General features: G+C 45.7%; 2 protein-coding genes across 6 annotated transcripts in view; one reads left to right on the forward strand and one right to left on the reverse strand.

Annotated features, from left to right (window-relative positions):
• gas7b (growth arrest-specific 7b) overlaps positions 1 to 11570 on the forward strand; it is a 425852-nt gene extending 414282 nt beyond the window's left edge. For all 5 annotated transcript variants that reach the window (XM_041216593.1, XM_041216594.1, XM_041216595.1 and 2 more), the window contains 2 exons: positions 997 to 1095; positions 8677 to 11570. In XM_041216593.1, the coding sequence (XP_041072527.1) occupies positions 997 to 1095; positions 8677 to 8790 (213 nt within the window). In that variant the 3' untranslated portion in view covers positions 8791 to 11570. The remainder of the gene's footprint in view (positions 1 to 996; positions 1096 to 8676) is intronic.
• LOC121293560 (myosin-16) overlaps positions 1 to 24072 on the reverse strand; it is a 223628-nt gene that overhangs the window by 17854 nt on the left and 181702 nt on the right. Inside the window, exon 20 of the mRNA XM_041216592.1 lies at positions 13639 to 13932. Within this exon, the coding sequence (XP_041072526.1) occupies positions 13786 to 13932 (147 nt within the window). The 3' untranslated portion in view covers positions 13639 to 13785. The remainder of the gene's footprint in view (positions 1 to 13638; positions 13933 to 24072) is intronic.

Below are 24072 nucleotides of genomic sequence, written 5' to 3' on the forward strand. Positions count from 1 at the left end.
ATTCCCCACAATGTCATTAAGCAAGGTTGGCCAAGTTTTGAATGAAATATCATCACAACGAAGGCATCAAGATGCGGGCTGTGATTCTATCTGCCTTTAGTTGCTCATTGTTCAGTTCAAGATTAGCAAAGCTTGGTAACCCTGATAGTGAACCTGTGACCCACCCCCTGCCCCCAAACCCCATGTGTCACTGACCTCAACTGTAGCAGTTGGAGCTTTTCTCACAAGGAGAAAAGGGTTAACAGGTGATCCATCCCCCAATTCCCCCGACAATCGCGTGACATTTTTACATGCCTCTTTCTAAAATGAATAAATATGAGAATGGGTTGTAACGCAGCGATACAAACAATATCAAGGACCAGGATCTCGTGGATTTACCAATGAGAGTCACCGGGAGCACAAAATGAAGTGGTAACGTTATACTGAGTGCCAACAGCCAATAGATCTCCCAGAGTCTAATATTAGCTCCAGAAACAATTTTACCCAGCGAATGGGTCAGGAACATAGAAGTTAGAACGGAGAACTGACTACGCAGGGAGTAGTTGATATGAAGGGGAAGCTAGATGAGTATGTGAGGGATAAAGGAACACAACCATATGCTACTAGGATTAAATGAGAAGTGCCAGATACGGAGCATGAAAACACTGTCACAGAGCAGTTGGGCCAAATAGCCTGTTTGTGTGCTGTAAGTTCTGTGTAACAACCTTAATGTACTAATTGTTGGCTAACTCTGCAATTGAAGTTCTCACTAGGCATGCCTACTGTTGGAACTGGCTACACTTTTTGCTGGATTATGGTGCATGGTCTGATCTTGAACGCTGAAAGAACTGAGCGTGTTGCATCATTTGCATTTCGCAAAGGCAATTACAAAGCTTTGGGTCAAACCAGTCGCTCCAATAGACAGGGGCCACGTTAAATCTGAATAAGTCAACAGAAACTTGCAAGTATTAAGGATGCTCATGTCGCTAATATTTCCGTTTATTTTTAATTGTTCAGGAGCTCGAGAGACTGGAGGTAGAAAGGATCGAAATGATTCGGCAGCACCTCTGTCAGTACACACAACTTCGTCATGAGACGGACATGTTCAACCAAAGTGTAAGAAAACATTGCTCCTACGGAACCACTGGAGAACATCCACACACTAAAAAAGCTGCTGTCTCTACATCTACAATTGTTTTGGAAACTTAAGATGGGGGTCACATTTGTAGGAAAGCTTTGATTACAAAGTTTCACATAGTTTTAAAATGTGTTGGCAATATAGAAACAGGAAAGTACTGGACTGGAATGGTCCAACTCACTGGTTTTAATATTTTGTGCTCTTCAATTGCCCACTTCCTCAAATAGCTCTACAAGTCTCTGTCTGTGCTATTTGCTTCCACTGATGTCTTGGATGATCTTATTTTAACGTAATCTTTTAAAGAAAAACCCTGCTCCTTGTTGATTTCCCCTAGTGTGAATTTCAAAATGATCCAAATAAGTTTCCCACATGCCATACTCTCGTTACTTCCAGCATCTGAAGCATTTGTTTTTAAATGTTACACATTGGCATCCCTAGGAGTTGGTTGCTTGGGTTAATTTTCTGCCATCTTTAATTATCTTGTCAGCAATACAGAGTAACTAGCTTATTACTGGCCTGATTTGGCAAAGCCCAAGCTGTTTCCAGTAGCAACGCTTCCTTTATAATGTGGTGGCAGGAGTCCAAAGTAAGAGAGGGCAGAAGGTAGAATAACAGCCCTTTACAATGATAGGTCCTCTTATTTGTCTGCTGGTAGCCATCTAATCAGTGATAAAAGGTTTTGGAAAAAAAGGTTGCGTAGGCCCAATTTCTCATTGACATTTGATCTAGTCAACAAATTGGACATTAGCCTCCTAAATTAATTATCAAGGGTACAGAACTGTTTATTTGCTCAGCGATGCTTTGAAAAAGGTCATTGAGATTTGTTTAATTGCCTTTTCAGCAGTGCTCAAGTTCACTGCACCCAGGGCTCCCGCTGCCATGCAGTTACAAGTAGCTCACCAGCTTTATATTGCATGTTTTGCAAATGCCTAACTGGATAGTTTCATTTTACATGTGTTCAAGCTGTCTGCAGTAACTTAGTTTAGTCTCTGGAGTCAATCCCACACAGATAGATGTTAGATCTATATCTGGCCATCACCATTTGGGTGTCAGTTTTCCGAAATTGCTTTGCTGTCCGACAAGTGTTCAAGCATTTTGATTTTTCCCTTTTGCAGCTGTGAAACTTAAGTGCAGCAGGTGGCCCCTTAGATTAGGGCTTGTTTATTTCAGTGTGTAAGATTCTTCGGTGGAGAGCAAAATTTAGATGCAGTCAAAAATAGGATTGCAGGATGCAAAAAAAAAATTCAACACTTTGTACGTCACGGGGTATATATTCCAACTAGCTCCACTAGGTGCACTGGACAGGTGCAGGGGGAATCAGAAGACTGGACGAGTAACTCTGAGACACGGTTTGCACTCAATTCCCCTCACTGGGCCATTCTGGGCTTGACAGGGTAGATACTGAGGGGTTGTTTCCCCTTGTGGAAGAGTCTAGGACCAGAGGGCATAATCTTGGAGTAAGGGGTCGCCCATTAAAACAGAGAGGAGGAAGAATTTCTTCTGAGGATGGTTAATCTGTGGAATTCTTTACCGCAGAGGGCTGCAAAAGCTGGGCCGTTAAGTATATCCAAGGTGACAATAGACAGATTTTTAATCAGTAAGGGAATCAGGAGTTATGGGGAAAAGGCAGGAAAGTGGAGTTGAGGATCGTCAGATCAGCCATGATGAATGGTGGAGCAGACTCGATGGGGCAAATGGCCAACTTCTGCTCCTTTGTCTTATGGTCTGATCATCTGCTTTTTGTGTACAACAACACTTTATCATATCAACTCTTGGTATTGGTGTAAATTGGAAGAAATTGAATCAACTGTTCACTATACACATCTCTCTTCATTTTCATTTCAAGCTGGAGAGAAGTATAATTGTGACTGATCTGTTCTAAACCATCACCAAGGTAGAAATAATTCCCACCCATTTTGTGCTGTTGCTTCACCGAGGACCCAGAATACATGCAAAAAAACTTTGGAAAGTATCTGGTGCAAAATCCAGGATTGTTCCCTCTATGTTCTAACTTTTATAATTAGAATTTCAATTTTTTTATTACTATGGTTATTAAAGATTTAAATAAAAATAATCAATTTTTAAATTGTAAACATAGGTATTTTAGATAAATGTTTGGGGTCAATTTTTATTTATCAAACAGCAAGTGACTTTTTTAAAGCCCCAAAAACAGCCATCATTTTATGCTAAGTCACCAGGGAAGAGACCGTAAGTGAAGAATTGAAGCAGAACAGGCACTGAAGTGAAAATGACACAGTGAAGGGCTGTTCTCAATGAGCTATCTTCCACCCTCCATAAATTTGTACTTATCCAAAACTTTGCTACCCACTTCCTAGCATGCACCATGTGCCATTAACCCCTCACCCCTGTGTTCACTGACTTGTGTTGCCTCTCAGTCTGGCATGGTGTCACTTATAAAATTCTCATCCTCATTTGCAAGTCCTTCCATGACCTTACCCCTCCCTACCTCTGTAATCTCCTGCAGCCCTTCAACATCCCGGGATCTGTCTGCCCCTCCATACCCATCCCTGATTTTAATTATTCCATCATTGGTAGCCATATTTTCTGCCCTAAGTTCTGAAATTCTCTTCCTAAACCTCCTACCTTGTTTCCCTCTACTGAAACACTACTGCGAAACTGCCTCTTTGGCCAAGCTTTTGGTCATCTGTTTTACTCGCTACATAAATGCAAGTTATTTTTGAGCCTTGGCTTATTCTAGGTTAGCATGCTGAATGAACAAATGCGATGGCTGCACATATTACACAGGCGACTGATGCAGGAAGCAGCACTAGGAGTTTAATCAGTGCCTGACAGTGTCTAACTTCGCCGCATTTCACCAAGGACAGAACAACCACTGATGGCATTCACGTGGCCGTCCAGTCAGTGTGTTCCCACTCCTTCTTTTCATTTGCACAGGCTTCTCGTCACCAACACACACTCTGCCTCCTCAGCTCACTTACCTTGGCATATGTGCTAGTACTTACTTCATTAAGCAATGATGCACCTTTTTGTGTTGTTATATTAATCTGGACCACTGGCCGCTTTATGAGGCCTACAATATAAAAACAAAACAGCAGCGAGTTGCATTTCCAGACAGTGTGTGTGATATCTGTGTGGTTGTGTGCATGGCTCTGTAGAGTGTATGAGAAGCTGAGTCATGAGTGCAGAGTGGCATTAGCTTGTGTGTGGTTCACTGCTTCACCAGTTGGAGGGGTCTTGTGGCTCAGTGGGTAGTGCCCCTGCCTCTGAACCAGAAGCTCCAGCTCCAGGTTCAAGTCCCACTCCAGGACTTGTTGGCCACAGAAGGAGCACTCATGACATGGATCAACAAGTTGATAATCAGTCTGTTAATCCTTCTAACCCTTCCCAATTAATCCCCAAAGGGAAAAATGTGTATGGGGAAAATACAAACCAGCACTGCTTCACACTTCATTAATTCCTTTTACACTCTCATATGTCAGGTTGTCCAGGGTGACCTCCTTTCAAGGAACTTGAGGATTTGAGTGTTCTCCAGTCTGTTCCTTGTACTATGCAGAGACATATTCCAAGTTAAAGGACACATGTAAGGACAGACATGTGCTCATTCTGTAGGTCATTAGTAATTGATCATAATTTTGTTGGAATGGTTTGATGTGTGGAGTAAGGGAGGACACGAGTATAGTAAGGCTTTCCGTTCAAAGCTGCTGCCTCAAAGTGTGACCTGCTGACACTTGGGTATGAATAGGACTTCAGAAAATAAGTTGTGTGAGGGTTTGGCATAGGTGAGCAGTAAACTGTAAACATTTTATTGCACGCAATGTGCCTATATTATGATGCTGAGTAGTTTTACCTTGTCATATGGAGGGAACGAGTGCTGCTGAGTGAGAAATTGGAGGGTTTGAACCCTGACCTGCCAACCTCTGAATTCTGGATTGGCTTCCAGGAGTGAGTGTGGGTGACATCCCTTGTGGTAGCAGATAAAATCCTCCTATTATATAGAACTGGCAACAATATTGGCTGGTGTAAAGATGGTTATGGCCAGGGGAGATACTTTCACAGATTGCCTGACTGTTAATCAGCCTCAGAGTCCTTCCATCATTTCAAACATTCTCCGCCGAGAAAACTAATGTGAAAGTGTAAAAAAAAGTGGTGGGAATCTTTTCATATTCATTAAAATGTGCTGTCATTTCCCACATTTGTTCTCAAGTTTTGCCAGTATTGCCAGGCCTAGCTGCTCCAGACAGACATGGTGCACAGCTGTCACCTGGAAACTGTCCACACACATTGTCCACCTTGTCCGCTATCAAATAGCTGTCAGGGGGAGGGCAGTTGAACATTTACTTGCCCACAGATTTGACTACAGATTGTGTTTGCCTTAATTTTGTATTAAGTTTGATAAGTACAATGCAAGGTTTCCCAATGCTGCTGCTTTTAATGCAGCTAAAGCTGTTAAAGCAAGTTCTGAATATGTGACCACTTGCATCTCCAATTTTCCATGGGCTTCTGAAAGGACATTTTGATGTTCTTTAAGCAGAATTCATCTCCGTCCCTCAAAATACCACCATGAGCTGGGCTCCTTACATAGAGTGAGGTTCTTGCAAAGGGCTCTCAATTTTTATTTGATTGACTGACCTCACTACATTCAGCAAGACTAGTCTTAAAAAAATGCATTCTGAGCTATGATTCATCTGTGCTATTGTTGGCTTCGATAGGTTTTCATTAGCAACAAATGGAGTTCCCATATTTGTATTCAACACTTCCAACCACAGTACCAGAGGAAATAACTCTCTACTTCCTCTGCCTCATTCTTTGAATTGTGGCTCTACATGCAATAAGCACAAATCCATCAGAAGACTTGTCCCTTTAAGCGAAGAACTAATAGACTCTCCTTTGTATGACATACAAAATGTGCCTATCTTGGATCAGTGGGGATTGTGGAAAAAACAGAGTATAAGAAAGATTAAAGGCTAAAGGATTATTTTCCTTGTGGATATTCCTCAGGGAAAAACTTGCTACATTGGCTCTACTTCCCAGATGCTACAGGGCCCTGCAACTCCCAGGACTCATTCTAAATCCACATTTTAAGTGTAAACTGGTTGGCCCTCCAAAACAGTTCATTTTTACTCTTTGAAAGAAGACTCTCTCACAGAGGAAACATCAACACAGGATCTGAAAAACTATGAGGATGGGTATACAAATTCTTAACCAGTGGGAAGGCAGTCCATCCACATGTAAAACTTGGGGTATTCTTGAGCCTGGCACAATACTTTTGAAAATGTGCATTTGTGTTTAAGGCCGAGCGACCCATCTTGCTAGAGATTGTAGAGGATGTTTAATGATGGACGTAGACAGTTGTGGAGCACTGTCCCTCAGTTCCAGATGTAGCCTACTCTGTATCTTACCACCTTTAACTTTGCTCACACCTGAATCATGGCCTTGTATTATCTGAAACTGCCTTGATGCATGTTGAACTACACTCTGGACTGAATGGGATGTTCTCTCTGTTTACTGAGAGGCCTAACTGAAATGCCTTTGTGGCCTCCTCCTGAGAGGGTACTTGGGTGAGTCAATTTTCCAGATCTTTCCGATGTGTATGGGAGCCTGCATGCTCGCAGCCATTAAGAGAAAATATTATTTCAGGCCAAGGCATTAATAATATTTCCCTTTTCTGAACTGTAGATAAAACTTCCTGCTGCCCTTGTTTCAGGGTTTATGGAATTAGTGTTTTCAGAAAAAAAAATCACACCCAGCCTCCTAGAGGGGTGCCAAATTTCTCAGTACTTTTGCCCAGTGCACTGGGATTATCACGATATGAAAATCTTTTTCAAAGTGTTTGGATATTAACTCATTAATGCTAAACAAACTTCTGATTATATTGGTCCAGTTTTGTTTCTTGCAGTTCCAAGTTAGCTTCTATTCCAGTGAAATGAAGCAGCATCCTTTTTTTAAATTTAACCTGATAATGTTGGCATCACCATTTTGGTAAAGAACTGAAGGTCTAACAGCTCAGCTTAGCCACTGATTTGACTGACTGTCAATATTGGGGAAAGCCTTCTGTTTACAGTTTATGATGAAGACAGTTGTTTAAACCAGGTGGCAAAACAAAATGTAAAGTTTAGTGAAGCCTCAACCTGCAGGACAAAGATTTTTTAAAAAATCCTTTCACAGGATGTGGGATTCACTGGCTAGGCCAGCATTTATTGTCCATCCCTAATTGCCCTTGAGAAGGTGGTGGTGAGCCAGCTTCTTCAAACACTGCAGTCCATAGGTACACCCACGGTGCTGTTAGGAAGGAAGTTCCGGGTTCAGTGAAGGAGCGGCGATGTATTTCCAAGTCAGGATGGTGTGTGGCTTGGAGGGGAACTTCAGACTTCGCTCACTCCAATATTGGAATAATGAAAGGTGATCAATGCAGACAGTTAGAGAGGAAAACCAGTAAGTGATTACTCAAAGAATGAATGGGCAGATTTCTCACTCCCTGGTCCCAATTGGGATGAAATGCGGTTCAGAAACTGTACGTATGCCAAAAGTGAGACCCAGAGGGAGATTTGGGAGAAGATGACCATTCAAGTGGCCACTTCCGGGAGCCCCACTCAATTAAGTACATCAGGCGGGCCTTCTAAATATACAAGATGGAACATTTATTCTTAGGTATGAAATATCTACAGTATATTACCCTCCAAACGCATTGTTGCACACACAGTCTCTCCTCCTTACTTCATCTAAATCAATCCAAAGCACTTTAACTCCTTCTATGCTTTTGGCCACAAAGCAGTGGAACTCCTTACCTCCTTCGATCTTCATTTCCTCCAACAACTTACAGGCTTTTCAAACACAAGCTCACCATCACCTAACCAAACCTGTAAATTTATCTTCATCTTCTAACATTCTTTCTTCCAACCCTCCTACTTTTTTTTAAACTTTGACCGTCTTCTAGGTGACCAACAAAGGCAAAGATAGGCCAAGGCAGACCTGGGTGATGCATCAGGGGACGTTTTTTAGTTCTGCATCCCTAATACGAAAGCAAAATACTGTGGATGCCAGAAATCCAAAATAAAAACAGAAAATGCTGGACATACTCAGCAGGTCAGGCAGCGTATGTGGAGGGAGGAACAAAGTTGACATTTCAAGTCAAATATGGCTCCTCTTCAAACTGTGGTACTTTTATTTAACATTTTGGGTTGATGACCTTTTTTCAGAATGAAAGGTGAAAGGATCAAGAACGAGAGGGCACAGGGGATTTAAAGTAATTGGCAAAAGATGCAAAAGTGATATGAGAAAAAAACTTCTTCCGCGCAGCGAGTGGTTAAGGTCTGGAATGCACTCCCTGAGAGTGTGGTAGAGGCAAGTTCAATTGAAGCATTCAAAAGAGAATTAGGCTGTAGCCTGAACAGGAAGAACGTGCGGGGTTCAGGGGAGAAGGAGGGAGGATGGCGCTAAGGGAATGGCTCATACGGAGAAGCTGGTACAGACATGATGGGCCGAATGGCCGCCTTCTGCACTGTAACAATTCTGTGAATGTTTGCCTTTTGTAATGAAAATCTAGCAGTGTTTCATACTTTGTTTTCCCTCCTTTCTAGACTATCGAACCAGTGGACAAGCTACTCCGGAAGGTTGACCCCAACAGCGACAGAGAATTATGGGTAAAAGAGCACAAGACGGGCCATATCCGGCCTGTGGACATGGAATTATAGAGAGCAAGCCCTTAGAGGCATACATATTTTTTTCCACAGGCATTGACTGAGCAGTTAGTTGTTGCTGGTCTTCAGATGAATGGATTGAGTCAAGGAGATGACGTGCAATGAAAGTTACAGTACAAGCTCATAACCCAGTGCCTTTTGTGTTCATGGAACAAAAAAAATGTTTAAATATTTAGCCATCTGTGTCAACTTTAATAAGCAGTTTGTTTTTTGTGCTAATAGGAGTTTTCTTGCAGATCAAACTGCCTGTTCACCAGCAATGGTGGAAAAGCTTTCTTTTGCATGCTAAGCATGTATATATAAAGAGTGCTTCGGCTGTCATTGATTCCAACCCCGCTTCCCCCACACTCCTTACATTCCAACAAACAGTGCAATGTGGTTGTCCCCTGGATTGAGTTGGGCACTTTCACATGAAAACCAGTTCTCACTTTGGTTACCGAGTAGAAACTTTCACCTCCTCGCACACAAGTTAGCAAAGCAATATTTCTCATAGTTGACCACAGTTGAGAGTTGTCGTACCTCAGAACCAAACTAATCAGGATAGAAAAGCAGATGGGGGGAAGGTTTCTAATAACTGCAAAATTCATATTCAGTATATTTTGAAGAAAGGTTTGAGGGTGTGCAATGCACCATCACTTATTTGCTATAATCATTTTTATTTTCATGATTTCTGGAAGGAGCAATGAATGAGATTTGAATTCTAGGTCTGATTTTAGCTCAGTGTTTTGGGTGAGTTAAAATCAGGCCTCCTCTAGTTTCAGATCTCTGACTTTCAAGTTGATTTCCAAAAGGGCCGTTGGTAAGGTTAAAGACACCCAAATTAAATTCTTAATGGCGGAACTAAGGGACATCAGGTATTGAAGTTTTAAATTAACCATCTACTAAAGGGTAACCTTCCCCCTGTTTTGCTTGGAGTTTATGTCAGTAAGGTGATTGCTTCTTTTTACTTTTTGAGTGATTGGATAGCTTTCTGGATAAATATCCACCATCTCTTTTCTGTAACTCTTCTCTGTCCACTTTACCTTGCGTTTAAGATAAGTGTACAACCTACTGCTAAGCTGCTGTGAGGTGCACTGAGGTGTCTGGATCACCCTTCTATTTTGTGCCCCATTCATTTCTATGACTTTCCAGTCAAGCTCTTTCACTTCTCCTTCCATGGCGATATCTCAAATAAGTAATGCATACCTATGTACACTAATAATTGTTTTGAGGCAAGTTTGTTGAATATATGCTTTTTTTTTGCCCATATTAGCTTATAAAACCCTTTCTTCTGGATTCCAGGAGCTTAACCTTCAGTCCTTGGATGTCATGAGTAAGTGATTAGAGAAGGTTCTGAGTCCCATTTGGCCTCACACTGTATTTGTCAAATTGTTTGGGTAGATCCCATTCTAAAGTACATCTGTGCAGGTCAGTACATCACTGTAATGATGTCAACCATCGTTACAATATGATGCCCTGTTAAAATTGTCCTAAAAAAAGTTTCATCTATAAACCAGCAAATTAATTTAGTACTTATGGACCAAAATACTGCAAGTCAACTCTTAAAACAATGAGAGTGTGGAAGTAGCTGAAAGTGTTGTTATTTATCTAGAGTTCTGTCAATGGCAGAAATTCTTCTGCTGCCAAAGGAATCTCACAACCTTCAAAGCCATCACAACAAAATTGAGATTTTCATTGGGTTTTGCAGCTGCTGTTCTATCCTGCTGAAGGCTCTATTTCATATCATAATCAAACTCATAGAGACACACAATTGTCCAAAGTCAACTTAGAGGCCCCATCAAAATGACCACTAAAGCTGAAAGAGATAAGTGGTATGGAGCAATGATTTGTGTTTTTTGTGAAGTTCAAGTGACCCATTTAAAACTAAGGACTTTCAATAGACCCAGATTCGAAGTGACAGGTACTTCATGGGGGGTGGAGTGGGGGTGTGGGGGAGGGGGAGGGACTAGGCCCCAGGCTGCTTTCCTGGCATGCCAACTGAAGTGACAGGACATGGAGCTGACTAGAAAGTTGGAGCATGGAGAAAATATTCAGCGGTTTACTCTGGCCACTGCCTGAACCCTCTGAGAAAGGTGAGCTGACAGACAACAGTTTACAAACCGGATGTGGGAAGCAAATTTCCTGTTGGAAACGTTAGTTGAGCTACTTTCAAACTCTCCAATGTAAATCAGTATGATTTGCAACCTTTGTAGATAGGTGAGATGCGTTGTGAATGCCCTTATCGAATGAAAATCCAATCTTGCACACATTAATGTTTGTTAGCTTATGTAATGGGGGATCTGGCACTGCTGCTATTCTATGCTTTTCTTTAAATAATGCAAACTCCATTGAAGAATAATGCAATTAACAGTTTACAGGAAAATTACTTTGGAGCATTTTGTCAATCAGTGTATATTGGGGTGATAATAACACGTCCACTCACAGCTTTATACATGAATGCTATTTGCATATTTTAAATGCCATTGGGTTTCATAAACCACTGACATTGTTATAATAGCACAGTTTCTCTGTATATACAATATTTTGAAATTCTACGATGTACTGTATAAGGGTTTCATAATGTTCCATAAAACAGTATCAGTCATCAGAGGAGATAAGGTTTACGATCCAAGATGTTTTCGTGTGAAAGTATCCCAAAATGAATTTGACCAAGCTGTATTTGCAGCAATACTATGATTCCTATTTAACACTGTGTATGTTGCTTTGAATATTGTGCAAGTTGTGATACATGTTCTCTCTAGTTAAAATTGATAGTTATTAAAACATTCACAGCATAAGTGCATTTTTTTTCATCAAAAAGCTGTAGCTGCTAAAACCTGAATGTTTTCCATATAATAAATGACATCTTGTTCAAAAATTGCACTTAAAGTGTGCTGCAGAAGATGCTGCAGTATCTGTTTTAAATAGCTCTGGATCTTGTTACATACATGTGCGTTTCATGGTAATTTAAACTGCGAACGCAATCAAGTATCTTCAAATGTTACCAGCTACGCAGAGTGCTACTGCTGAAGGGAAAGATTTGTTTACTGAACTGCAGTACAATTCTGCCAATCAGCACATAGTCCTCCATCTTACCAGCAAAAACAAAATACATCTGTTGCTGGTGCGGCTAGTTGAGATTGAACTTCAACCTTTGCCCCCTTCACAATGCATCTTATTGGCATGAGTGGGAACTAGACATTGTGAATTTCATTTACCAAGAGGAGTTGTGTGAAAATTTAATGGCAAAATGCTGACAAATTGCCAGAGCAACCAGAGATAGGGACGTTTTAGAAATGGAGACATGAGACATCTGCACTTTAGGAAGGATGTGAAGGCATTGGAGAGAGTGCAGAAAAGATTCACGAGAATGATTCACTGATGAAGAACTTCAGTTATGAAGATAAGTTGGAGAAGTTAGGACTGTTTTTCTTGGAGAAGAGGAGATTAGATAGAGATATTCAAAATCATGAGGGGTCTGGACAGAGTAGCTAGGGAGAAACTTCCCACTTGTGAAAGGATAGAGAATGAGAGAGAGCACAGATTTAAAGTAAATGATAAAAGAAGCAAAAGCAATATGAGAAAAAACTTCTTCAGGCAGCGAGTGGTTAAGGTTTGGAATGTGCTGCCCGAGAGTGTGGTGGAGGCAGGTTCAATCAAAGCATTCAAAAGGGAATTAGATCTGTTATCTGGGAAGGAAGAATGTGCAGGGTTACAGGGAGAACGATCTCCTTCTGTCCTGGAATAATTCTGAGAGTCTGCATTTCCTGACACTCTATTTGCCTATTTATGAGCTGAGATTTTAAATCATTCAAAACCCATCCAAAACAGGACAATTAATAGACCCGGCTCTGGGTACTTCACAATGATTCCCTTTGGTTGTTGCCCCTACTCCATAATACTTTATACATAAAGCCACAGTACATGATCCTCGGGAACATAAAGTTGAGCCTCTGTTAGAGACTTGGTGCTTCTAATCTCCCAAAGGCTGATGGTGAGAATATTTCCCCTCAGCTTTCAGTACTTACCCTACATGCCTTGCTCTATCCGTGAGCCAAGACAGTGAAAATTAACGATGGCTTGCATTAAAGGTGAGGACTGGTCATCATAACGCACGGCAGTAACTAAATTACCAACAACAGCTGCTTCTTCCCTCCTCTAAAAGAAAATATTCACTTCTAAGAAGATTACGTTGGTTTATTATATTTTAAAATGCATAGAATAATATATTCACAATCATCATGGATTACATGGAAGTTATAGGGTAAAATAAGGACTCGCTACAGAGAATTCAATCTGCAATTGCTGGTCTACTAAAAGCTGCATTATAGATTCAATCAAGCAGTCCACAATATATATATATATATATATATATATATTAAATATAATGCAATTCTCAGTGATACGAAAATGTGTTGGTTCAAAATTTCAACATTTTACTGGTGTGGCTTTGAAACATGAATCATCACTTTGAGCTTGGCAGTCACTGAACGGAACTTTAATGACAAACTGGGAAAGCACAAACTAACTCTGAAATGCTGAGTCAAAGCATGGCAAACTACAATCTGAATCTAGGATAGCTGACCATGTTTAACCATATTATATTGTTAAACGATCCGACTGATTAAGTAAACTCTTAAGTTATTTAACCATTTGTTTGGGTGCTATCAAAGATGTGGAAGAATGCCTGACCTATTGGTACCATGCAACAGTATCCATGACCCACTGCTGCCAACTGACTGATCTCCTGAGCAAGCACAAAGCACAATAGCGACATTGAACACACGCAGTCAAATGAGGAAAATATATTTTAAAAAATGGCATGAAATGCCAAATGGTAAGACAGTTTACTGATGCTCCTACCAGTCTGGATGTCCATTTACAATACGCAGCAAAGGCATCAAGCTGTCCACATCATTTTGTTTTACGACGCCCCCCAGTGCTGCCTTTTTCCATGTGGTTTTTCCCAGGAACAGTTAGTGCACGAGATGTGGCCTGTTCTTCTACGTGTCATTCTACAATCAGTTTCTTCAGCGAATTCAGGTAGGTGGGAATGAGAGAGGTGGAATCATCATCATTCAGGATCTTCTCGCCTCGTCCTTCTGACCCCGCTGAGCTAGGGGATCTGACTAAGGTGGCAAAGGGGGAATTGTAACCCTGAGGATTAAGACAGAGAGTCAGAAAATTAGTTTGGTTGCATCTTGTGTGTTTTACCGTATATCTATGATGTTTTCCAGATTTACAGGATAATTTAATCTGGCAATGTAACAGACAAATTATGCAAGAACTGTTCTCTCATAAATGTTAAATTTAGTACATTGATTAAAAATTTGTGCAGCCTAAGTGTACAAAAATGGGATTTTATAAAAAGGAGACTTCAACTTGGGAGCGATCACTGACTTATCATGTCCAATGTTTGGACAATCCGGTGAAGCAATTAGCAAAAGCAAATAGCATGTTGACAAATATAGCCAGGGCAGTGCAGTATTACCCTGCAGATATTACCCAAAGGCTTTTACAATGTCTTCACTTGGACAAAAATGCACCAAAAATGGAACCAAGCGACAAGACTGATCTCAAATCTAATGAGAAGAAAACAGAATAAAAGATGAAAGAAGCTTAATTGCCTTCATCTAAATGGAAAAGAGTACAAAGTAATGGGGGCTTGGCCTAAATAGCCAAGTGGTTATGGTACTGGGTTTGCAACCCCAAGATCAAGAGTTCAAATCTCACAATGGCAAAACTATGAAACAATGTAACTTCATCTGAAACAGATGGAAACGTGTTTGTACTCGAAGGAGTTACAAAGTAATGGGTGGAATTGTTCCAGATTTGTACTAAGTATGGGAGCAGGAGTGAAAAACAACATTTAACCTGCTGGACACAATGGCAAGATTTCACACCATATTGTCCCCTTCCTTGCCTCATAAATAATGCATTCATGGGAAAACATGCCAGATCATGGATGGGTGGGCTCAGATTTGCCTACCATGCCTTGACCTCAGTGCTTCCTCACTCTGGCTGCCATATTTAAAGCGCACCAGCACGCAGCCTACTTCGTGTCTACAGACCAGGACTGCTCCAGATGGCCCTGAAGCCAAATGTGACAGCAGCCCCCAAATATAGTGACATGTCTCTGGGGTGCCTGCTGGACACAGTGGAAGACTGCTGCAATGTTCTCTACCCCAGCTCTGGCCGCAGGAGGTCCACCAGTGTCACCAATCCAGCCTGGGAGGAGGCTTCCAGTGCAGGAAGAGGATGAATGCTTTCACCTGTTCCGCCAGGGTAAGTCAACCAACTCATCACTCTCAACTCTCTCACTCACAAACCCATCACACATCCACAGGGATCTCACATCTCAAGAGACATCACCACTAACTCTCACACACACCCTCACATCTCCATCAGGCTCATATCCTCTGGAGCTCCTGCCCATGGCTCCGCTCTCCACGCAGATATTCCACAGTGCCATGTGTCCTGCTCACACTCCCATCAGTTTTCATACAGAAGAAGCTGGCTCACAGCAGCAGGAAGAGGCTGACATTAGGGCCCTCGCACTGTGAGGAGCGTGCCACCTCCACTGGTGAGGACATGGACTGTGCCTGCGTTAACGGTGAGGTCAACGGCAAACACCGACGTGAGGATCCTGCACCATATCATCCTCTCTCTCAGTGCAACTGAGTGCTCTCTCTCCTGCTTTTGACTCTGCTGTCAAGCACTATTTATCTCTACTTTGGTTCACAGGGAGCTCTATCAAGTGACCAATACCCTCAGCCAGCCGGTCCCTCAGCTCCATCCAGGTCCTCACCTCCAGCCAAGAGGACACCACCTCCACTGAAGAGCTGGAAATAAGCAGCCTGGAAGACCCGTCACAGCGCTTACCCACACCCTCCACCATTGCAGGGACAAACACCTCGGTGGGACCTAGATCTAGAGCAGGCTCAGGTTTACAATCTAGTGGTCATCACATGGACATGTGTAGGCAGCAGCAGGTGGCAGGTTCAGCTGAGCTCCCTGACACTCAGAGGGGGAGAGGCACCTGGATGACGAATCTCTGGATTCGGCCTTCCAACTCATTGTGGAGAGTCAGTAGAAGGCAGGGGAACACACACAGCGCTGTTAGAAGCCCTCAACAGGGTGACAGGCTGAGTCAGAGGAGTGCGTCGGCCTGCACTCTCATGAAGTGCTGCCCACACATGTTGTATGGAGGAGGTCTCATGGGGAGATTAGCAGTTGCCATAGAGACCCTGGTCCAGCAGAATGTGGAGATGTGCGCAGACCTGTATTCCATTACAATAGTCATAGGTGAGTTCCTTCAGTGGCAATGTGAGAGGGAAACGCCCCCCCAGGGACTCCTTCCCCTGAAGGAGCGAGGCCAAAGCCCTTGGGCACCCAAAGGGATGAGCAGCAGCAGCTGGACACCCCAGGGTCATCCATTCAGGAATCGCAGAGGTTGTCTGCTCCCTCAGTGCCCTTTGCCTGTGTCGACCTCATCCTCTATCACCACAGAGGGAGCAGCTGGCCCACAGGAGGTCAGCCAAAGTAAGCCTGGGCCCCCAAGGCCTAAGTCATCAGAAGCAACAGGGCTAACCATTGCACAGATTGTCTCCACCCCTGCTACAGGTGTCCGGGCAGCAACTAGAAAAGCTAAAAATTTCTGATCACCGTTGGTTGAACAGGTGAACAATTTTGTCACTTTATAATCTGAAAATATATTCACTTTCACTGAATAATGTGCTATGTTATCTTTCAGCTTCATTGACATGCTTCAGGAGCCCTCCCACTGTATCCGCCCCACCCCACCCCCAACCACCACTAGCATTTCAGCTACACGCAGCCAGACCACCAGTAATTCCAGGGGGAGAAGTGTGTATGTGTGTGTGTGGGGGGAGGGCTTTTCAGAGCCTTGTGCGAGCATTCTCCCACGCACATGGACCCTTCATCCATCACACTCACTTTACTGTCCAGAGCATTTTCAATGCTGCCTGCTGGGGATTTTTCACTCTTCAATCTGAGCTGATCGGAGCATCTCCACCCACCCACTAATCATACCCCCATGCAGCACCTGTACCTGCCCACCACGAGGCTCTGCTCACTTTCAAATTCTGCAGCATGGTAGCTGTCAAGTTTCTCGTAAGCTCCCCCGTTCTTTTCCCTCCCCATGTCCACCACCCCACCCCATTACTGTGGACGCCCCAGCATCACCTTCCCACCGTCACCTACCAACCCGAACCCTCGTCATTCCCGAATGTATAGGTGAACATTCCATTCCATCCTGAAAATCCCACCCCATCCACATTGACTTCCCAACCACCCCCAGGGTCTGTGTCTGCCTCGAGTCCCTACCAACCATCCTAGCTGTCCCTTCTGCTGTTACCAACGCACCCTCACCCTCCCACCCTACCGGCTCCCTCTGCCCCACCCACACTCACCATACCCTCCTACCACGCCCACCCTCAGTTCACTTCCCAGGAAGCAGTCATTGACTCCACAGACCCCTGCCTTGCATGTCCACCAAGACATCAGTCCCCTTTACTCCCTCCTCGCTGTGGATACCTACCCTAACCGAACTCTGAACTCCCCCTCACCCCCACCCCGCTCCTCCGGACACCTCCCCCCAAAAACTCCTTCCTGCCCTGGGACACCTACACCTCTCTGAAGTCCCCCCCCCAACCCCCCCCGTCCTCCCAGGATTCCTACCCCCCTCCAACCTCCCTCCCTTACACCTTCCTTTCCCCTTACACCTACCTCCCCACTTGCATTCTCCCCCGTTACACCCTCCTTCCCCCTCCCAACCTCACCTCCCCCAAGAAACCTTCACACCCCCCCCCCCCCCCCCCGCAACCTCATCCCCCCCCGCAACCTTTGTCTCTCCTCTTCCCAACCTCCCTGCCCTCCCCCGCAGTATACCTTCCTCTTCCACTCACACCTAGACCTTCCGCTCCCATCCGTAGTAGCCCATGGCCATGATCATGATGTTGTGAAGCAGGATGAAGCACCAATGGAGACCTCTCGCCTTCTGAGAGCGGCTTCATGGCGGAGCCTTGTGCATGAGGATCCACTCACCACTCCATGCACACGTTCCTCCAGGGTCCGGTAGCTGTGGAGCTCCAATATCTTCTCTCCGGATGTCCGTGATCTGAGCAAAGCCCTAACACTAAGTCTCGACTTCCACATGTAACACTTACCCAGACGTGTTCTGGGTTGGCATGTTTTCCTGCTGGAATAATGGTAAATCGGGTGGGGTGGGGGGGGGGGCAGGTGTGGCAAGGTTCTGGTGAGGCCTTACTTTGCATCCCATTACCAGGAAGTGCCGGCCTCCAGTGGGATTAGTGTTCCGGCAGGGCGGACCACTGGATAACCCCGCTGTGATTTCACGCCAGCGTGAAACTGATTTCTGCCCCTCACATGGAATTATCACCCCCCTCCCCCCAACCTGCCATGACTCCCACTGCCAACAGGGCCGAGCAATTCCGCCCGATAAATGGTTAGGATGAGTGAGGTAAGAAAAGTACCTCAGATTAAGCAACAAAATTGAACAAAGGTTGTAAGTTTAATTGAGTGGAAACAGCTTCTAAACTGTTATTTGAATAAAGAAATTGTTTCTAATGCTTGGCCCAATATTCCAGGTGAACTAACACTGGGTACGTTTAAGAGGGAGCCGCTGTCCTGATGGGAAAGATGAGCTTCAATGGGTTGAATGTCCTTTACTCATCCTCTGAAAACTCACATGCACAGGCAGTCCTCCAAGGTCCGGGAGAGAGGAAGCAGCTAGAGGCCGCAAGTCTCTACATTTCACCATGTAGGAATGCAGGTGGGAGCTTGCGCTCGGATTGAAAAGGCCAAATTTTTTTGGATCTGAAACAAGGCTGGAAGATTTGCCACACTTATGTGCCAGAGGGAGGATCTCCAGGAAAAGCCCTCACCGTGAAAGATAGTTCTGGGGTTAAAAACTACCATGTTGGGAAGGGAAAAGATCAGAAGTAAATCCTTGGTAGCTAAGAATCACTTTGGACTGGGCACAAGAAAATCGAAACCTAGTTAAGGAACAATGTAAAGTATAACTGTGAAGTGGAATTTTCAGTAGTGTTGAAAGTAAAAAGGGAAAGTTCTGTTCTTTAGCTTAATGTGGTTAATTAGTTTTGCTCCTCATTTTTTTGTTACAGTAAAAATGTTAAAACATGAAATCTCGTCATGTCTTCCTTTCAGCTATTAAGTGGAAATTTGAATTTCTTTTCAAAAGTTGGTCTCCATGGGGATTGTAACACTTTGAAGATAGCAATAACCTCCATGTTCTTTTACCTAGGTAAGGGCTAAAACACAGGTTTGAAAAGAGCAGGAGAGAAGTCAATTTAAATGGAAAAGTGGCAGGTTGGGTTTAAAAGCTCACGGATTGAAGGAAAATTTTGATATACCAGGGTCACATTTCAAGTGGCTACTTTCACTGACAGGAGCAGGCAGAGGAGGTTTGCTGCTTGCTAAATAAAAGCAGCTCGAGGCCTGGACTAGAGCTAAGTTTGCTTCCATCCAGTTTTAACAAGTTGCTCGTACTTTTGGAGCTGTCCACCGATCAGGTTGGGGGGTGGGGGGGAAGTTGTGAGGTTGTCAGACTCATGGGAGGGCCCAGCTGGGGTAAATACATTAAGGATGGTAAAAGGGCTGTGGAGGGTGGTGCACTAGGCTTTAAGTCGCCAATGGCCGGGATTTTACGGTCCCGCCATAGACAATGGACGTTTGAATGCCTCGCGGCATTTTATGGCCCCTGCTCCCACCACGACAGGACTGTAAAATTCTGCCCTATGTCCGTTCTCTTTAAGCATGGTGGCTGGAACAGGGAGCAAGTGTTGTGCTGCTGGTTTTCATTCACATTAGCCATAATGGATGAAAGTTGGCCTCTCCCTGAGTTAACAAACTCCGTCAGTCTACAGGAGCCTCAGACAAAGAAAGAAGGAGAGCAAAATGGGAATGATTCATGCATGGGTTAATGAAGGGGCTGTCTTATAAGGAAAGGTTGAGCGAGTTGGACTTCCACTCGCTGGAGTTTAGAAGAATGAGGTGATCTTATTGAAACCTAAGGTTCTGAGGGGGATTGACTGGGTAGTAGCTGAGAGGATGTTTCCCCTCATTGGGGATCTAGGTGGCACAGTTACAAAATAAGGGGTCTCCCAGTTAAGATGGAGATGAGGGGGAGTTTCTTCTCTCAGCGGATCATCAGTCTTTGGAATTGTCTTGGCAAAACTCAGCAGGTCTGGCAGCATTGGCGGAGAAGAAAAGAGTTGACGTTTCGAGTTCTCATGACCTTTCAACAGAATTGATTGAATATTAGAAGAGGGGTGAAATATAAGCTGGTTTAAGGTTGGGGGGGGAGGTGGTGGAGAAGTTGGGGGGGGGGGTGGTGTGGTTGTAGGGACAAGCAAGCAAGCAAGGGACTACAACCACACCACACCGCCCCCCCCCACCTTAAACCAGCTTATATTTCACCCCTCTTCTAATATTCAATCAGTTCTGTTGAAGGGTCATGAGGACTCGAAACGTCAACTCTTTTCTTCTCTGCCGATGCTGCCAGACCTGCTGAGTTTTTCCAGGTAATTCTGTTTTTGTTTTAGATTTCCAGCATCCGCAGTTTTTTTGTTTTTATCTTTGGAATTCTCTTCCCCAACGAACAATAGATCATTGACTATATCCAAGGCTGAGTTAGGCAGGTTTTTGATCAACAAAGGAGTCAAGGGTAATGGGAGACAGGCAGGAAAGTGGAGTTAAGGCCACAATCAGATCAGCCATGGTCTTAATGACTGGTGGGGCAGACTCGAGGGGCCAAATGGCTGACTTCTCCTATTTCTTAAGTTCTTATGGGTGACTTTAAAAAAGAGGGAACAAGTGTAATTTTATTAATAAGGAGAAGAATGAGAATTTGATATTAATCCACTTAATAAAACCCTTTCTACGGCATGGCATTTTAAATGGTCACCTTAGCAATAATGGTCAGGACGATAGATGCTCAGCAACAAAGGGATTTTTGATAGTTGATGATCACCCCACCAACTAAAAATCCTTCACCGACACATTGAAACCTCAAATGTCAGGGAGCTTCACTCCACCTTGTGCTTGCTATCAGGTTGGATCTAAGCGCCAGATTCAGCCTGGTGTTCACAGTCTCGCTCCAGAATGTGGCCAAGTGTGAGAATGCCTTCTTTCAGGGATATGTGTGCTACACAGTGTGTCCTTCTCATGACTTGATCTTACCCGAAGAACATGCAACTGTTCAGTCAAGTCGCGTTGGCAAAGACATTTCAGATGCACCATCAGCTGGGCCTTGGCTCGGGAGGGTTTTGGCATCATTCAAATATTGAAAATGGCTGCTCTCTTGGAAAAGACCTCATACCTACCGAACACAGCACTGATAGCTGGGAGAGTGAACCAAACCTTGGAGTTTTGAAATAGGCTGCCTGCTCCCAGTGATATGTTTATTTGTGAATCAGCAGATAATAGGTGTCATATATATCTCAGAAGCCTATGATCTAGAAGTCTCTCTGCAGTTACTAAGTCTCAGATTAGCTGTGCAGTAAGATGTAATTCAATTATCATTTGGCACTAACTAACTGTAAAGTTCCTGACCCCATAGGTCAAGCGGGCATCAGTAAGAGACACAGAGCAAGGCCCATATTGTTTTCACTGTATTAGGGCTTGTGAGAAGGTTATTATACATTAAAATCATTGATAACTTTAGCGTTATCTACATGGGTTCCTCCAAAGTAAACAAATGGAAAAACAGCAGAAAAAAGTGTCAGTAGGAACCTCACTCATGGCCCTTGTAGAAGGCAAATTCCGGGCAGTTGCGTACCTTTCCTCAGGGTCCAAATGCTGATGAACTTCCCTTTCATAATGGCTCAGAGTGGACAGAGGGAAAAATTATACAAAACACTGTGGCAGACATCAGTGACAGCCATTAGCCAAGTCTGATGCCACTTTTCAACCCATTAGCACTGCACACACTGAAAGCTGTCAGCGAAGCCAAAAAGGGTCTTTTTTCCAATGTAGGTTTGAGGACACGGGTTCCCAAACAATGGGTCGCAATTGTTTGCGTGGGGTCATGGGATGAAATTTTGGGGTTGCAAGGGCTGAGACTGTAATAAAAGCAAAATACTGCGGATGCTGGAAATCTAGAACAAAAACAAAAATACCTGGAAAAACTCAGCAGGTCTGACAGCATCTGCGGAGAGGGAGTTTCGAGTCCATATGACCCTACGGACTTGAAATGTCAACTATATCCCACTCCGCAGATGCTGTCAGACCTGCTGAGTTTTTCCCAGATATTTTTGTTTTTGTTCTGAGACTGTAATGGCAGCTGTGGAGCGGCCTAATGGAACTCTTACAACGGGCCACTTTGGTAGAACGACAACTCCCCAGCATGTTCTGTGACAAGAGTCTGGCTGCTTACCACAACATCCCCTAGAGCCAGCCTCCATATTGCTGCCTTGAGTTTGATCCAGAGAAGCAGCGGGCGGCAGGATCAGGGAGGGAGGGAGGGAAGCGGTGGGAGGTAGGGTCAGGGAGGGAGGGAGGGAAGCAGCGGGAGGTAGGATCAGGGAGGGAGGGAGGGAAGCAGCGGGAGGTAGGGTCAGGGAGGGAGGGAGGGAAGCAGCGGGAGGTAGGGTCAGGGAGGGAGGGAGGGAAGCGGTGGGAGGTAGGGTCAGGGAGGGAGGGAGGGAAGCAGCGGGAGGTAGGGTCAGGGAGGGAGGGAAGCGGTGGGAGGTAGGGTCAGGGATGGAGGGAGGGAAGCAGCGGGAGGTAGGGTCAGGGAGGGAGGGAGGGAAGCGGTGGGAGGTAGGGTCAGGGAGGGAGGGAAGCAGCGGGAGGTAGGATCAGGGAGGGAGGGAAGAGGCGGGAGGCAGGATCGGGGAGGGAGGGAAGCAGCGGGAGGTAGGGTCAGGGAGGGAGGGAGGGAAGCGGCGGGAGGTAGGGTCAGGGAGGGAGGGAAGCAGCAGGAGGTAGGGTCAGGGAGGGAGGGGAGCAGCGGGAGGTAGGGTCAGGGAGGGAGGGAGGGAAGCAGCGGGAGGCAGGATCGGGGAGGGAGGGAGGGAAGCAGCGGGAGGTAGGGTCAGGGAGGGAGGGAGGGAAGCAGTGGGAGGTAGGGTCAGGGAGGGAGGGAGGGAAGCGGCGGGAGGTAGGGTCAGGGAGGGAGGGAGGGAAGCGGCGGGAGGCAGGGTCAGGGAGGGAGGGAGGGAAGCAGCGGGAGGTAGGGTCAGCGAGGGAGGGAAGCGGCGGGAGGTAGGGTCAGGGAGGGAGGGAGGGAAGCGGCGGGAGGTAGGGTCAGGGAGGAAGGTAGGGAAGCAGCGGGAGGTAGGGTCAGGGAGGGAGGGAGGGAAGCGGTGGGAGGTAGGGTCAGGGAGGGAGGGAAGCAGCAGGAGGTAGGGTCAGGGAGCGAGGGAAGAGGTGGGAGGTAGGGTCGGGGAGGGAGGGAGGGAAGCAGCGGGAGGTAGGATCAGGGAGGGAGGGAAGAGGCGGGATGCAGGATTGGGGAGGGAGGGAGGGAAGCAGCGGGAGGCAGGATCGGGGAGGGAGGGAAGCAGCGGGAGGTATGGTCAGGGAGGGAGGGAGGGAAGCGGCGGGAGGTAGGGTCAGGGAGGGAGGGAAGCAGCAGGAGGTAGGGTGAGGGAGGGAGGGAGGGGAGCAGCGGGAGGTAGGGTCAGGGAGGGAGGGAGGGAAGCAGCGGGAGGCAGGATCAGGGAGGGAGGGAGGGAAGCAGCGGGAGGTAGGGTCGGGGAGGGAGGGAGGGAAGCAGCGGGAGGTAGGGTCAGGGAGGGAGAGAGGGAAGCGGCGGGAGGTAGGGTCAGGGAGGGAGGGAGGGAAGCGGTGGGAGGTAGGGTCAGGGAGGGAGGGAGGGAAGCGGTGGGAGGTAGGGTCAGGGAGGGAGGGAGGGAAGCAGCAGGAGGTAGGGTCAGGGAGGGAGGGAAGCAGCAGGAGGTAGGGTCAGGGAGGGAGGGAAGCGGTGGGAGGGTCAGGGAGGGAGGGAAGCAGCAGGAGGTAGGGTCAGGGAGGGAGGGAGGGAAGCGGTGGGAGGTAGGGTCAGGGAGGGAGGGAGGGAAGCGGTGGGAGGTAGGGTCAGGGAGGGAGGGAGGGAAGCAGCAGGAGGTAGGGTCAGGGAGGGAGGGAGGGAAGCAGCTGGAGGTAGGGTCAGGGAGGGAGGGAAGAGGCGGGAGGTAGAGTCAGGGAGGGAAGGAAGCAGCAGGAGGTAGGGTCAGGGAGGGAGGGAAGCGGTGGGAGGTAGGGTCAGGGAGGGAGGGAAGCAGCGGGAGG

Source organism: Carcharodon carcharias, chromosome 22, assembly GCF_017639515.1.
Source record: "Carcharodon carcharias isolate sCarCar2 chromosome 22, sCarCar2.pri, whole genome shotgun sequence".
In the NCBI taxonomy this organism is placed as follows: domain Eukaryota; kingdom Metazoa; phylum Chordata; class Chondrichthyes; order Lamniformes; family Lamnidae; genus Carcharodon; species Carcharodon carcharias.